Source organism: Vicia villosa, linkage group LG1, assembly GCF_029867415.1.
Source record: "Vicia villosa cultivar HV-30 ecotype Madison, WI linkage group LG1, Vvil1.0, whole genome shotgun sequence".
NCBI classification, from domain to species: domain Eukaryota; kingdom Viridiplantae; phylum Streptophyta; class Magnoliopsida; order Fabales; family Fabaceae; genus Vicia; species Vicia villosa.
In genome coordinates this window covers 231,078,045-231,095,395 of record NC_081180.1, presented here as the reverse complement: position 1 = coordinate 231,095,395, position 17,351 = coordinate 231,078,045, and the positions used below count along the sequence as shown (strand labels likewise).

Genomic DNA, 17,351 nt, shown 5'->3' with positions numbered 1-17,351 from the left:
AGAACATGGTCTGGCAAGACATCAGAAGATGGTCGAAGCAGAATCAGAACATGGGTCTATGGAAGCATCAGAAGAACATGAGATCAGAAGCACTGAAGATCAGAAGATGGTATCACGCAACAGAAGCACTTCAAGATCAGAAGATCAGAAGATGCTATGCACCAAGCTGTTTTGACTCTGATGATATTCAAACGTCGTATTCACAAACATCAGATCAGAAGGAAGTACAGGTGGCAGACTACGCTGACTGACAAAAGGAACGTTAAAGCTACTAAAGGCAACGTCAGTAGACACAGCGTGAACAAGGCTCGAGGTAGTTGACAAAAGCGTATAACATTAAATGCAATGCTGTACGGAACACGCAAAGCATTAAATGCACTCAACGGTCATCTTCTCAACGCCTATAAATATGAAGTTCTGATGAGAAGCAAGGTTACCAATTCTTAACAACTCTGATCGAAAATAAACTTGCTGAAACGCTATTCAATCAAAGCTCAGAATCTTCATCAACTCACTACATTGCTGTTGTAATATCTTAGTGAGATTAAGCTTAAACGATAAGAGAAATATCACAGTTTGTGATTATAGCTTTTAAGAAGCATTTGTAAACTCTTGTATAGATTACATTAAGTTGTAAGGAACTAGAGTGATCGTGTGATCAGTATACTCTAGGAAGTCTTAGCAGTTGGCTGAGCAGTTTGTAACTAGAGTGATCAGGTTGATCAGTAGACTCTAGAAAAGTCTTAGAAGTTGTCTAAGCAGTTGTTCCTGGAGTGATCAAGTTGTGATCAGAATACTCTAGAAGACTTAGTCGTGGACTAAGTGGAAAACCATTGTAATCCGTGCGATTAGTGGATTAAATCCTCAGGTTGAGGTAAATCATCTCTGCGGGGGTGGACTGGAGTAGCTTCGTTAACAGCGAACCAGGATAAAAATAATTGTGCAATTTATTTTTATCGTCCAAGATTTAAAGTCACACTTATTCAATCCCCCCCTTTCTAAGTGTTTTTCTATCCTTCAGATATTTGCATGTTGTTGCAAATCAAATCCTTCATGCATCTTCAAACTATATAGTCACTTCTCTGCAGTAATTTGTCTCAAACCTTATTTGAAGCCGTCAGGTCCGGGATATGATACATCACCTCTTCTAAAACACAAAGATGAATCAATTTTGCGGCCTTATCCTTCATCTATGCCTAATTGGTATCCTTCACGTCGTTTAGTTTAGTCTCATGCAGCGCATTTTGTAAACTTTACCGAACTAACAAATCTTTAACCCTCCTTTGTCATATTCCGAAATTACACGTCCCGTCGAACCTTGTTACTTCAAATTTTGCACCATAGTTAATCTCCATCTGATACCAATTATTTGGAGAACAACCACTATAAAAGATTTAAGAGAAACGAATGTAAAAGACAAAGAACACGATCGATCTTTGTTAATGTGGTTCGACCAATGGTGCTGACTTATGCAACTATAGAGCATTTATAATTCTTTTAATTTCTGTCTTATGACGTAGGGTTATAATATTACGAGTAATTAGGGATGGAAATAGACTAGGTTAGGTTTTAGAAGGCTTGAGCCTAGCCTACGATAAACTTACAAGGCCCGAGTCTGACATATGGCCTACTATAGGCTCTTTTTTCCGGTCTGACTTGTTTCTCATTCAGATTTTCAATTAATCCATATTACTTATGAAGCCTTATAGGTCGGCCCATCTATATAGCATTTTTTCATATATATATATATATATATATATATATATATATATATATATATATATATATATATATATATATATATATATATATATATATATATCCCAACCTATTTAGACTATTTTTAATAAATATGAAAATAGAGGCCGACCTATAAGGTTTTATATGTTTTTTTAACAGCTTAAGTTTGACCTATTTAATTAAACAGGTTTTTAAAAAAACCTAAGCTTTACCTATTTATTAAATAGTCTGACCTGACCTGACATTAAATAGACTACACTATAGACTCCTGTTGACCAGTCTGATTTATTCTCATCCCTACGTGCAATATATATATATATATATATATATATATATATATATATATATATATATATATATATATATATATATATTAACGCTCAATTTACAATAAGACCTTTGAAGACCCCACATCCCTTAGTTAGCTACCTAAAACAAACAATTGAACCTTTGGCTTTTCCGCATAGAAAAATGATAAGCTTACACCATTTTATGACACCAACACCGTATTTGCATACATGTATGTATAAGTTCTATTTTTAAAATGATTTATTTTGCTGTGTAAGATACGGTGTACGGAAAAATGAGCCATGCTCAACAAGTACAAAATACATATGAGCCATGCTCAACAAGTACAAAATACTCTACCTGGCTGCTTTTTATTGATTTTCCGAGAGAAACTAACACCTCAAATGTACACAAGTATCATCAATATAATACATTGAAGCCAACATAATCTGGTATCATATGTTCACGTATGTTTTTCAACCCATCATATATTATTATCATATTACAAAACCAACCATGCCAAGTATATTCTTGTTTTTTTCCACTAACAAATCATGTACCAAATTCAGAGAATGAGGCTTTCCTCTTTTAATTTCAACTCTACATATTTCACATGCATATCCAAGAACAGTGGTTGAATTGATTGAAGGATAATCCATCCACTTTAAAACTAGAGTTCTTCAATTCATTTAGAAAATGACTGAAACATCTGTATACAAATGTGACACATGCATACTGTTTCTTGCTTTGCCGAAGTAAACTACAACAAGGTGTACAATTATGGTCCGCCACGCAAAAGTTTAGTTCAAATTTCCTGTGAATGTAGGCCCTCTGAGGTTAGAATCTCGCTGGAGTCGCCATTCCTTCTCCTTCAGAGACTCCAGCAGAGACTGTGGCTCGTTTCTCAGTTCTGTCGCAGCACCGCACCCAAAAGGGACTTGTCTTTGATAATTGTTGTAGACACTAGCTTTGTATTCAGCTGCACCAAGAAAACCTGGCTGCAATGGTGGAGGACCTGGCGACTCAATATACGTGTACGGGTTATTATAAGACAAAGGATTGCCATATCTGTCAAATTGATCAAACCTATAGGTATTGTCATGATAGAGAAAGTTTCCATGATTTCCAGGACTAGGAGTATTGGTATACATAGGCTGCGTATAATTGTTGGTTTTCTCAGGTTTGTGATTCTCTCTGTACCAACGCAGCCATTCTGAAGAAGTCATTCGTCCGGGTGGAGGATATCCACTGATAAAAACCGGGTATCTTGGATCATATCCCGGTGGTCCATAACTAGGACTCCAATCTGGATAACCACTTATTGGTGGTGAGTTTTCCGAAAATTTTGGAGCAGGTAAACTAGGTTGTGCTTGCGCATCAGTAAACCACGCAACATTATCCGGTAAAAATGGGGCAGAAGGTGTTGGAAGAGAATACGTGGTAGAAGAGGAGTTGAAGTTTGAAGATTCATCCACTGAACTTATTATGACTGAACTTTCATTTTTATTGATGGATAAACCTGCCAAAGATGAAGAAGCTATTTCTTCAATAGGCTCCAACCTATGCTCCATAAGACCCTTTGCACCGTTTCTTCTATTGTTGCTCAAACTTCCTTGATCAAGGACCCAAGCATTGAGCGATGGAGGGCCAGCAGAGATTGGGGCTTCTAAGTAAGTGTGTGCATTTGATTCCCTTGACGAAGTTTCTTGCTGTTTCGATGATTCTTCACTTTTGAATTTCAAACTGCTTCCGTGGTATTCCCATGGATCGCTTTGAGTTTGAGCTGGATTTTGTGCCATAAGAAGAGATGTAGCACGGCGCAAGCAATCATCAGATTGTAAATTTTGGTCATCATTTTCTTTTTGTGATATCTGCTCGTCAGTCGAGATAGACGGAGACAATGGTGCTGAATTATATCTTGCAAGAGGCCTGAAGAGAATAACTTCTTCTTCTTCCACTACCGAAGGTTTTCCATTATCGATAGAACAACTCGGATTGTCCTCTGTCATTCTTTTGCATTGTTCACCGGTGCTACCTTTGCTTGTTTTCTGATTAGCCTCTTCCTCTCTTGTACTATTGGAATCGGATTCCCTGAGTTCCGATTTTTCCTTGCCATGACATTCATCTGATCCAGCCACACAAAACCAACGTCCGTATTCATCATATGTAATCCACTTTTGTAAAGTACTTGACCTGCTAGCAATCTTCATTGCTGCTTTTTTTATGCGCTCAACTCGCAACTCCATTCCACTTTCAAAATTCTCTCTATGTTCCCAATTACCACAGAAATCTAATGACAAATGTGCACAAGCTATAGGCACAAAACCCCGCAATTCAAAATCCTCCCACAGAGGAACACTATCGAGAAGCTTTTTAGTTTCCTTTCTGTTGTCATTTAGTTTATTCAGAAGTTCAACAAACACGTTGAAAAAGTACGAAATGGCTCTTTGACACATTTGATCAGTTGCACATACTTCAGCTGCATCCAGCACACTAGAAAACCACTCCACATAAACAAGCACCGAAGGCAATAACGGGCCGTGATTCAACGAACTAGCCTTAAGGCATCTTTCAACGAAACGTCCCATGACAGCAAATCCAGTGGAAAATCCAATCTGCATTAACTGCTTAACATTTTCGTCTTCTGAATCTTCTTTTTGAAGCTTATCCATAAGATTCTTTAGAGAAAAAATGATAATACAAACTACATGTATTGCTCGAAAAGGGCCTCTTCTCGCTAAATCCATTTGACTATAAGACTCCAACACTGTTATCAGTTCTTTATCTTCTAGCTTCAAAATTTTATCCAACTCTCCAATCATAGATGCCAGTGCAATAGAGAATTCGTCAAAACTGATTCACGAGATATGGCGTAAGAACATCAAAACAAAATTCCAAATAATAATTCTAGAACGAAATGAAACGAATTCAAGACGTACCTTGACGTTATGAAGAGGAAACTTATCGTTCTGACAATAAGGGGCCATAACTTTGTATCAGTGAAATGAACACTTTCGCCTTCAACTTCAACGTAATTTGAGTCATCATCTTTCGTGTGCTCCTTCCTCTCTTCACCGATACTTCCAGAACGTTGTAAGAAATCAAAACCGACTTCACTAGAAACACATTTCAGAGGAGATGACCTGTTCTGCAAGATCAAAAGCGACACTTGAGAAGGTTGCAAATAAAAGAAGCTCAAAATGTAATTTATTAAAGAGCCTTAAGATAGTCATCGTATCACCTTTTCAAACAGCAGTATAATATTGTTCCAGGCATCTGGAAAAGGTTCTTTAACCGCTAAACTTCTTTCACAATGGTATAGAGCAAGAAACTCGTCGCCGATATATGTTGCCAATACAGCCAACTGCAAACGAATAACGATACTGTCACATGAAAAAAAACACGTAGACGATAAAAGATTACCGTATGAAACAGATAAGAAACATTTACCTGATTTTGGGGGTTACCACTATTAGGCCAAATTCTTGTTGCTTCCAAGTAATGAGTAGCAGCAATAGACCAATTATGATTCTGACTATCACTATTTTCGCATTGTTCTTTGTACCTCGCAAGATCGCCCATACAAACCAAACAGCGATGACATAAATATTTACATTTCAACTTAACTTCTGGTTCAACCGATTTCGATATCCAACCCTTTTTACGAAACAATGCTTCTTCAGACACTCCATAATGTTTTCTCAGTTTGAGAGTTAAACTTCGATAAAACTCTGAAGCTTCCGACAAAAACAACTTAAACCGCTTAAACGGATCGCCATTGCTTCTCTGCACAATGCCAGTTTGCACCATTCCCGATCTATTGCTCTCCGCATCACCCGAGCTTTTCTTTATTATTTTGCGAAACTCGTCAATATGCTTATAATGAAGCTTCCACAAAGAATATTCAACCTCCTGAAGTTCCGCATAGGTATAATCACTTAAAATAACTCTCTCGTAACTAGCTCGGATCTTGCGGTACAAGTCTCGAGCATCCGAGTGCAGAATTCCTTTCGAATGGATCAATGTCCATAATTGCTTTTCCGAATTCCCAATCTGAACATTACACAAAGTTTAAACTTAACCAAATCAAAAATTCAAAATGCTTTTCAAGACCTAATCATAATTCATAACAAAGAAAACAGTTTCACAAAGTTACCTCTAACAGAACTTCGGTACGAACTCCAGAAGAAAGCGATAGATCGGCTGCCATGATTGAAATCAAAGAACTTCCTTCTTCAAATGTAACACATCTAGTAAGCACAAACAAACCTGATCTATTAGTAAACAATCATCAAAACATAAAAGCAAGCGAACTTAATTTTCAATTTCAACAAAGTGCTATAAGAAAACCAGTTTCACAATGAACAATACTTAATCCGAAGATTAACACAAGCTTAAGACAAATAAAATACAATTAAGTGCATCGATAGCCCGAATAGGCGAATATCAAAAACATTAACACACCACTAAGAGAATTGAATTACCAAAAAGTCCAAAACTAGAGTACAGATAAAACAAACTAAATCTCTTCAACAAATAAAGACGGAGAGTGTAACTGTGTAAGCTAAAGATAGATATTAAGTTAAATGTAGTGAGAGAGTGAAATAGAAGAAGAACTGGTGGAAAGAATACCTAATGAAATAGAAGAATTGTTGAGTGAAGAATTGGAAGTTGAGGTGGATAGAAGCGGAGAAGGGAAAAAGGAAGAAGAGTTGGACCAGGAGGAGTAGTAGAGATGTGAAAGAGACAAAGGAAAAGGTAGGATTATGGAGTTATGATGAGCCTGAAACTGAATACAAGACAAAATGCTCTTAAACCCGTTTATTTTGGCTTTTTACATAAATATTTTTGGCTACTGGTTGATGATGATGATGATGATAATAATAATAATAATAATAATAATAATAATAATAATAATAATAATAATAATAATAATAATAATAATAATAATAATAATAATAATAATATTTGTATGTTTAATATCAAATATAAATATTGGTTACTCTTGATTTAGAGGTGGCGAAACAAGCCCAGCACGTTGAGCATGTCCGTTTTGCTTGCACTTTAGTGCGAGACGGATCAAGATTTTAGACCCTCATTCTTTAATGTGACTGCTCTGCTTTGTTCCATTTTTCGTACAGGCTTTTGTAGACATGAAAATTAACATAAAAATTTACATTTGTAGGCTTAATAAGTATCATGTCTACGGGTTTATTCCCTCCCGCCCTCACTTTTTGCAGAACAGACCAAAATTTTAGACTCACATTCTTAAATATGCCCACCCCGTTCCGTTCTATTTTTTTCCGAGCTTTTGTAGAGCGGACTTAAACAGAACGGACACGCTCATTTGTCACCTGTGTTGGATGAGATTGGTTCGAATCAGGCTAAATTTTAATAAAAAAAATCTAGTTTATTGTTTATTGTGGTCTCATGTTTTAGAGAGTTATATCTTATACGGTAGTCTTTTTAGTTTTAATAATTTGTCTGAAAAGTTATTTGGATCATTTTTATTTTTAAAAATTAATTTGAAATAAAAGCTTAAAAATTAGAAAAAATAAAACTGCATGATGATAATGCAGTAAATTAAAATTGAAACTAAAACCCATATAGATGACTTGTAAACCAAGACAATGATAACATGATAACATAACTCTTATGTGTCTTGGGAGTTGGGACTTATCTTGTATTTTAATATGTAGTGCAAAAATAGTTCATAGTCAAAAATGTTTAAAATAACAATGTTTATAAATATAATACTAGTAGTATTATAAAAAGAAATCCCAGTCTTGGACGTAAAGTATTTCTAGAAATTCATAACGTTATCCAATCAACTATCTAAAGTCATTATTAAATTCATAACGGTAAACTCAAAAAAGCTCCGAAATTTACCCAATCAACAACTATGACAAAGAGGGCTCCAACTATGACGTCATATTTCATTAACTACTAATTGAAATTTTGAGTATTTCTTCACATTAAATTTTTTATGAATGGAGTATTTTTTTCACAGTAATTTATTTTTCTGAACAAATTAAAGAAACGACCATAATTTATTAGATCCAATGACTCATACATCATACATGGATGAGTGTGACTGCCTGGTTCGTATAATAGATGATGACAAAGGTGTGACCGTACATGTGTGCATGGGAGAGTGGCTGCTAAATGGGAAATTAAATGTATTCAACTTCAATATTTAGGGCCAGTTTGTTTCAGCTTTAAAAAAATGAATTTTTTCTCTGTATTTTTGAAAATAAATTTTCTAAAACCGTTTTTTAAAATATTACAAGTTTTTTTATATTCGTTTTTTTTAAAATGAAACACTTAATTTGACATTCTATAACATAAACATACATAGTTGAAGACAAAAATTTAGTCAAAATCATAATATTTTCAAAAAGTTGTATTTCAAAAATGATTTTTAAGAAAATCTATTTGAAATAGCTTCAAAATTAAGTGATTTTTTGGAATTTTGATATCCAAATTTTTTCCCATAAATAGATGAAATACCTAAAATCACATTTTAAGAATAACTATTCAAACAAAATTTTCATTTGAAGCTTTTATAAAAAGTTTCTTTATAAAATTTTTTTTCACAAAATTTAATAACACTATAAAAATTCTTTTTAAAAAAAGCCAGAACAAACGGGCCCCTAATCTGCTCATAATCTCAACCTACATAAAGCTGAGTCATCTGTATTTGCGATATTCAATCCCTATTGCTACCTACCCCTGTTTTTCTCTTAAAATTCAATTGATCAATAGATTTTTTAGTCAACTGTTTAAGGTACTACTAGCTCCATATTTATCTTAAATTAATTTTGTATGTGTTTCATTCCCTAGTGAAAATAATTGTTTTTATTTAGATTCATTTATGTAAAGTAAATTAAGTAAAAAATTTTGGTGTAAAAATAATTCACAATTTATAAATTCTAATTGATTTTAAAGACAAAATTAATTTTGCTCCAGAACAACTAAGGATATTAAAATGAATTTTATCTATTCAAAATCAATTTTGAAGACTCAAACATAAAACCAAACATAAGATGGACTTTTTATTGTAATAATTTGCAAAGAAAAATATTTAATTTTATATAATAATTTGATTCATTTCTATTAATGATTGAGATTTTATGTAAGACTTTTAAACTTACATCTTGATTGAAATTAAATTAGAAATAATTTTTTATCACTTTTATAGATGTTGACTATAATAATGTATATCTGCTGAAAAATAAAAGTAACGCGACTGTGACGCTTAAGATATTTGTAACAAAAATTGAAAATAATTCTATTAGAAAAATTAATAGTTTTATAGTGATAGATGCATGGTGTAACACCCTAACTTACTCCGACGAATACTAATAAAATTAGAGTAAAAATTTTCATTTAAAATATTCATCACAAAATTAAGATGTCGCATTCTTCATAACATAAGTATTTTCTCGCAATTATTAACGGATACATAACACATTTAAGTCAGATGAACCAATCAAAATAATATAGTCTTCAAACAGCTTTTATCACGCAACGAAAAAAATCCATAATTCAATATTCAAGAAGGCTTTAACAATCATTTAAAATCCAACAAAAAAAATAAATAAGCATTCATCCCCCTAGTGTGACGTATCAGAGCAACAACGTTGACTTGAACTAGTTGAAAGTAATCACCCTTCACTCCTAATCACCTGCATTTATCCACATAGAGGCAACATTCAAAGAGAAGAGGTGAGATATCATAACAATATAAAGAAACCTATGATAACAAGCATATGAAGAATAAAGTCATGCATATTTCACCAACTTCACAAAATTATCATCATCCATCAACATGTAAAATGCAAGTATTCAACATAAACAACTTATTATCACTTCATTGGTTATAAAATGCAATGAGACCAATATCGACTCAGACACTACAAGAAAATTATGGTTTTACGACACAAAAATTGCGACAGTTACTTGGTAACTGTTGTAACACTCCTTTAGAGACAGTTGCCACGACGGTTTACACCAACTGTCCTTATATTTTTAAAAAAATTATAAATATTGCGACGGTTGTAACATAAACCGCCCTAAATTTTTGTTTACGACGGTTACTTCAACCGCCCTAATATAAAGATCTCAATAGTAAAAATACTGCCTCCCCCCTAAACATTTTAAGACACAATTACCACTTTAAAAAATAAAAAATTAACCAAAAGCACGACTGTAAAAACAACCGTCGCACACCCCATATACTCTCTCAACAGAGTTCTGAACATTTTATCAAATGTCACGACGGTTACGTTGCCCGCCGTAACCCTAAAACCATTTCCCCGCGCATAAAGACCCTAAACACGTTAGTTTATTTCATTTTTCCTTTGTTCACACAGACTTTTGTTAGACCTTGAGTTGAGCGGCATCAGTACGATCGTTGAGCAATGGCTTCCCTTTGAATCTGAGCATCCTCTCTCACTCTTCTCAGTCCGAAATCCCTTCTCCTGCGTGTTTCATGTTTGGTGAGTTCGTGTATGGTTGTGGAAATTAGGGCATGGAGTTCACTTCCTAACTCACATCAAGTTCTCCTTCTATAGATTAAACTGTAAGTTTCGATATTCTTTTCTATTGTTGCTTCTATCAATTAGGGTTTTCTATTCATGCTTTTATCAATTTAAGGTTTTCTAATGAAATAATATAACGAATAGTTAGAGGTAAATGTTAATTGTTAGTTAATTGGATGAGTAGGTTTATGATGTTCTATCTTGAGTTGCTTTAAATTTGGCCTTTGGTTGTTGAATATGAATGGTAGCAATATGATGATGTTTCCGCCTGTTTAATTTTCTCTGAATTCTGTTCTACACGTTTTATTTTGAAGGCTTGAATTGAAATGGCAATAGGTTGTATGAACTGATATGTTTGCGCGCAAATAGTGTGTTAATAGTTTGACCATCCATAAAAAACGTTGTCGACTCGCCTTGTTATAAGTTTGGGTCTTAACCAAACCATACACCATATGTTTCTGATGAGTCCTGTTGCTTATAGTCTCTGATGTCTCATTTGATTTTACCCCATCACTAGTTTCCGCAATATGACTAACTGCACTTCGTAAAGACTTCGATTTTTTGAAATTATTCATCCTTTTCTTGACGGAATTGAATCGCACTTTTGATAAGTAATCATTTGCTAAAATATTTAATACACATAGGTCATATTGGTTATTTATGTCATGCACAATATGTATCAGCTTGTATCCTTCCAGCACGTTTCCATCCCCTTTAGCAGAAGAATCCTTCCAGTTCCACACCATATTCTGACCAAAATAGTTTTCTATGTTCTTAGGATCTTGTTAGTTATATGAGTAGAATTTTGTACCTTACAAAGGGCACACAGTTTGACACCCTGAAAGCAATAAATGACAAGTAAAAAGTAAAGACTTAATAAGTAAATTTCATCTTTGTTTCCCAACTGCAACTGACCTGAGATAAGAGTAAGAGTGGAAAACCATCACTGAACAATGTCATCTGCTGTCCCTTAACATAATCAGGGTCTACATTTGTAGTTTTAGAAGCTGCATTTGTAAATGTTACTCGAGAGTTATCATGGCTATTTATGTCATGCACAATATGACTGCTGTTCATGGAACCATTGTGCATTACATGCATATGTTAAATTGAGTTTTGTTCACACTATATTAAAAAACATTTACTATAAAAGTAACAAGTTAACCTTAGTTATACTCATGTGCTCTCGAAATCGTTATAGTATGTGCTAAGAGTCCTATATAAAGTTTCTGCTATGGCCAGAAAGTATATTTATAAGTGAAGGTAGTCTTCACCTTACAAGCCGACTAGGTCTGGCCAATCCAAAATTCTAATGAAGTCCTTTAACAATCATTAACACGTCTAAAGTAACAAATCCTTCTAAACATTATTATGGCCGTTTTCTTATTCTTTAAGGTTTCAAAAACATTACCAGTATTGAACCGGATCAGTTTACTAGGATATCCTAAATAATCTGAGAGCCACTGCGATGCTTCAGCTCCCTCATCCCAGGCAGGGCCGTTCCATTCCCAGACTTTAATATCATATACTATTTCATAATGTTTGTTCAAACAAACTTTGAGAGGTTCCATTCCGGGTGCTTTCAACACTGTAAGAAAAAAGAGACACTATTCATTAACTAAACAAAGGTATAAGAAAAAAGAAAATCATGATCATGAAGAATATGCATCTGTAAAATTAAGAATGGAATTTAAGAACAATGTGAAAAACAAAACACAAAAATACTTCAGCCTTAAACAAATAACAGTCAGGAGGGGACACTTTTGATGTCAAGTTTGTTTGAATTGAGTGTGCATTTGGAAAACTGCTTAATTAAATATTTATCCAATAATAACTTATCAAGTCAATTGTGCATAAGAGTTTACATCCATAGGAATTTCCATATAAGCTGTTTTCAAAATTTTATTATACAAGCTGATACATAAAAGTTCAGAAACAAACTATCATAACAGAACAGGTGTACATGATTAGGACTGTGTACATGATTAGGACTGTTACATATAAATTACTAGTTATTGTGTACATGATTAGGACTGTTAACTCAATAACATGTTAACTCAATATCCTAGTTTCACAATTAGGACATAACCATACATGATTGGGAGTAGGACATATAAATTTACTAAAAGGATGAGTGGTGAAAATTGCTTTAGAAAAAGAGGAATGTTTTCCGAGGTAGTTGAAGTAGTGTACTTGATGCTATAGCATCCAAACCAGGAAAAGAAGCAGATAATTGTGTCACTAAATGATGTCCATAATGTAGTAATTTATTGGAATTATGTAACCTTTTCTAATTGTGTCACTAAAAGAAGCAGATAATTGTGTCACTAAAAGAAGTAGATAATTGAAGTAGTGTTCTTTTCTAGTGGACATACTATCAAGCATTATGTAGTACATGTGCATTGGGAATGGACATAGTTTTTTTGGTTTTTGAAAATGAAGATGGTAGTAATAGTTTTTTTGTTCTGAGATGAGATGAGACCTCTTCTTCTCTCATTAGTTATTGTCACTTGTCCATAATGTAGTAATTTATTGGAATTATATAATCTTGTCATTAGTACTAACCTTTTTTAGTCTTTGTAAATTATGATGAAGATGAATTCTTCAACAAGTGAAAATGTTGTCACATTCATGTGCTTCATACAATCCAGCATAATAATAGTATAATGCAAATTTGGAATTGTTCATTTGTACTAGTCTTGTCATTAGTACTAGTCTTTGTACTCGTTTTTTCTGTTTCAATTTTGATACGGTCAAAACCAATCTAGTTTGTCATTTTTGAATTAGAATGTTTTTCTTTAATTATAAAATTGTCATCTATATATTTACCTGAGATTACATTAGAATAATTTAAAGAAAAGAAATTCACAAAAATTAAGTACTATATGTTTTTCCATTTATGCAAACATGTGATGAGTTATTTTTTATTAAATAGTATTAGAGCTCCTCAACATATGATATAATATCTTTTTTTTTATTTTTTGAAGAAATGGATAAGTCGTGGATTACTAAGCCACAATCTTCAATTGCGTATCAGAAGGGGATACAAGAATTTATTGATTTTGCATTCAAAGGTCTAAAAGAAAACGACGTAGTAATATGTCCTTGTAAACGTTGCGGTTTCCGAAAATCAAAGAGTAGGAGTGACATGTTCGACCACTTAATGTGGTCACCATTTCCGCAAGGATACACCATGTGGATTCATCATGGAGAGTCCTTTGTACTACCTAGTACTATCTCCCCTAGTACTACTCCAAATATGGTTGAAGATACTATCATTTTCGAAGATTCTATTCAGAACATGATTAACGATGCATTTGGAGTTGATAGGAATCGTGCTAATGAAATACCATCTGCGTCAAATTTGGAGATTGACCAAGAAGATTATGTGATGCCAAGTGCAACTCAGGAAACGAAAGAATCCAAGGAGTACTATGAATTGGCTAGAGAAGGAGAAGAACCTTTATATGAAGGGTGTAGACGATACTCAAGACTATCTTTTTCGGTTAAGTTATACCATATCAAGTGTTTATGTGGATTGAGTGAGAAGGCAATGACAATGATTTTAGAGTTAATAAAAGATGCATTTGAATATGCAAACATTCCAAGTTCGTTCTATGAAGCCAAGAAATCAATCACAAAACTTGGTTTGAACTATGTAAAGATCCCGGCATGTCCAAACGGTTGTATGCTTTATTGGGGAGAAGATGAAGAGAGGGAGACTTGCAAAAATTGCAACACTTCAAAATGGAAAAAAAATGAAGAGGTCTCTGTTAACAAGAAAAAGAAAAAAATTCCTGCCAAGGTGCTTCGTTATTTTCCATTAAAGCCTCGATTACAGAGATTATTTTTGTCATCAAAGATGGCCGAGGATATGAGATGGCATGCAACAGATACTAACAATGATGGAATGTTGAGGCATCCTAGAGATTCAGAAGCTTGGAAGAAATTTGACTTGACACATACTTGGTTTTCATCATATCCGCGAAATGTGCGTCTTGCATTGGCTAGTGATGGATTTAATCCTTTTGGTGTGATGAGTACAAACAATAGTATTTGGCCAGTTGTTCTTATTCCATACAACACTCCTCCATGGGTTTGCATGAAGCAGACATCATTTATAATGTCAATGATAATTCCCGGTAAAGAAGCACCAGGAAATAATATTGATGTCTACTTACAACCCTTAGTCAAAGAGCTGAAAGAGTTATGGACAAAGGGTGTGGATACATACGATTCTTTTAATAAAGAGATGTTCAAGTTGCATGCAAACTTGATGTGGACAATTAGTGACTTTCCAGGTTTGGGTTCACTTTCTGGGTGGAACACATACACGGGACTTGCTTGCCCGTCGTGTAACTTTCAAACTACACCTCTCCGTCTTAAAGCTAGTCGTAAATGGTGTTTTATGGGTCATCGTCGTTTCCTTGACCGAAGACATAGGTTTAGATTGAACAAGATTCGCTTTAATGGTGAACAAGAAATGCGGAGTCCACCGAGAAAATTATCTGGATATGAAGTTTTTGAACAGGTTAAAGATCTTGAGGTCATCTTTGGTAAAAAGCCAGTGAAAGAAAAATCGGTAAAAAGAACACGTGAGGGACAACCTATAGAAGGTGATAGTACACATTGTGATCCTACCCAAGGTCATCCTCAACAATGGAAAAAGAAAAGCATATTTTTTGAACTTCCGTATTGGAAGGATAATCTTCTGCGCCATAATCTTGATCCAATGCATATTGAGAAAAATGTGTGCGATAATGTCCTATTTACTTTACTAAATGATAGACAAAAGAGTAAAGACCATTATAAAGCTAGAGAAGACCTTCAAAATATGGGCATAAGACCTGATCTTTGGCCAGATGAAAATGATAGAATTTCTCCGGCATCCTTTAGTTTAACGGGTAAAGATAAAAGGAATTTTTTAACTACTTTAAGGAATATTAAGGTGCCTGATGGTTATTCAAGCAACATTTCTAGATGCATTGACTTAGTAAATCTCAAGGTGAATGGAATGATGAAGAGTCATGATTGTCATATATTAATGGAACAACTTCTACCATTAGCCATTCGTACAACATTACCTTATGAGATTTCAGCAGTTTTGATTGAGTTGTGCTCATTCTTTAGACAATTATGTGCTAAGGTATTGAATCTTGAAGACTTGGAAAAATTGCAAAACCAAATAGTCCTCACTTTATGCCACATGGAAATGTTATTTCCTCCCTCGTTCTTCACGGTTATGGTTCACTTGGTTGTTCACCTTGTTGAAGAAGTTAAACTTGGAGGCCCTGTTCATTATCGATGGATGTATCCTGTTGAAAGGTAAACTGTGTGATTTTGTTCTAATGTTAACAATTTAGAAAGTTGAAATTTTTGTAACTGATACTCTTGTGGTTCAACAACAGGTACTTGGGAAAACTTAAATCATATGTACGTAATAAGGCAAAACCAGAAGGGTCTATTGCGGAAGGATACCGTTTTGAAGAGATTCTCACATTTTGTTCAAGATATCTAGAAAACATTGAGACTAGATGGAATCAACCTGGACGTGTAGATGATGACCCTATTGGTGATATCCAAACAGGTTCACGTGTAGCAGAATTATTTCCTAGAATTGGAAAACCTGTGGGTGGATCTTCATATTACACCCTAACACCAATTGAGAAGTTGCAGGCTCATAGACACGTTTTAACAAATTGTCCAATAGTTGACGACTATCTAAAGTATGTAGTTTTATTCCATTTAAGTAGTTTCATCTACACTATTAAGATTTTTTTTACATCTAATACCGAATAACCAAATAGGCAGTTTCGAAGTATTACTCAGAACCAAATGAGGCGTAGTCAAAGAAGTGCTACTGAGATAGACAAGAAGGTTCATAGAGAGTTTGCTCATTGGTTCCGCAATCGAGTGAGTTTTCGTACAAAAATAAATTTTTATATTGAGTTACTTTTTAATAATAACCAGACTAATTGAATGTTGTATCATGTATAGATTTGCAACAATCTTGACAACATTGATGAAGTAGATAAAGATGTTCTCATTAGCCTTGCTTATGGCCCTTTTGATAAAGTTAAAAGGTTTACCGCATTCAATGTCAATGGATTCAAGTTTCGAACGTTGGAACGAGACAATTCTTTAAAAACTCAAAATAGTGGAGTTTTTGGCATGTTTGGGACACGGAGTTATTCAAGCAATAGTGATACCCAAATGAGATTTGGAGGGGTCCCTTACTATGGAAGATTGATAGACATTATTGTGCTTTCTTATGATGGCTTCACAGTCCCCATGTTTAAATGTGAATGGGCTAATACAACAAACCCAAGAGGCATTAAGATAGATAAGTTAGGTTTTACCTCTATAAACTTTGCAAGACTACTACATACTGGGGAACATGAAGATAATGAGCCATACATTCAAGCGTCAGAAGCTCAGATGGTTTTTTATGTGGATGATGAGAGTGAGCAAGGATGGAGCATACCTGTTCATTTGAAGCCAAGAGACTTGTATGACATGGGTGGAAATGATGAAATTATGACACCCATTGAGCCATATCCATCACAAAATTTGGAACAAATTTTTTCTAATGATGATCTTGGAACTTCAGCGGAAAATGATGACAATAATTAAGATATAGTTTTTTTATAGTTAGAAGTCTAGTTTGTTTGTAACTCGTGTGAGACTTATGTTTTTTGTTACTTTCCATGTTGATTCATCATTACAAAAAATGAAGTACCAAGATATGACATTGTTACTCTATGTTTTTATTGGATTTAT

General features: G+C 34.1%; 2 protein-coding genes across 3 annotated transcripts; one reads left to right on the top strand and one right to left on the bottom strand.

Moving 5' to 3' along the window:
• Positions 1-2,380: 2,380 nt before the first annotated feature.
• LOC131644951 (nonsense-mediated mRNA decay factor SMG7-like) lies at positions 2,381-6,845 on the bottom strand. Of its 2 annotated transcripts, none has more exons than XM_058915580.1 (6): positions 6,661-6,845; positions 6,185-6,278; positions 5,479-6,081; positions 5,270-5,392; positions 4,968-5,176; positions 2,381-4,881 (listed from the first exon to the last, which is right to left on the bottom strand). In XM_058915580.1, the coding sequence occupies exons 2-6, from the start codon at positions 6,236-6,238 to the stop codon at positions 2,829-2,831; spliced, it is 3,042 nt and encodes a 1,013-aa protein (XP_058771563.1). In that variant the 5' UTR covers positions 6,239-6,278; positions 6,661-6,845; the 3' UTR covers positions 2,381-2,828. The 2 variants fall into 2 exon arrangements, with proteins under 2 accessions (XP_058771563.1, XP_058771564.1); XM_058915581.1 differs by lacking the exon at positions 6,661-6,845 and adding an exon at positions 6,513-6,617.
• Positions 6,846-13,560: 6,715 nt separating this feature from the next.
• LOC131596379 (uncharacterized) lies at positions 13,561-17,204 on the top strand. The gene is made up of 4 exons (XM_058869016.1): positions 13,561-15,896; positions 15,980-16,297; positions 16,379-16,484; positions 16,569-17,204. Exons 1-4 carry the CDS (start codon positions 13,561-13,563, stop codon positions 17,202-17,204), a joined length of 3,396 nt encoding a protein of 1,131 aa, XP_058724999.1.
• Positions 17,205-17,351: the final 147 nt, after the last annotated feature.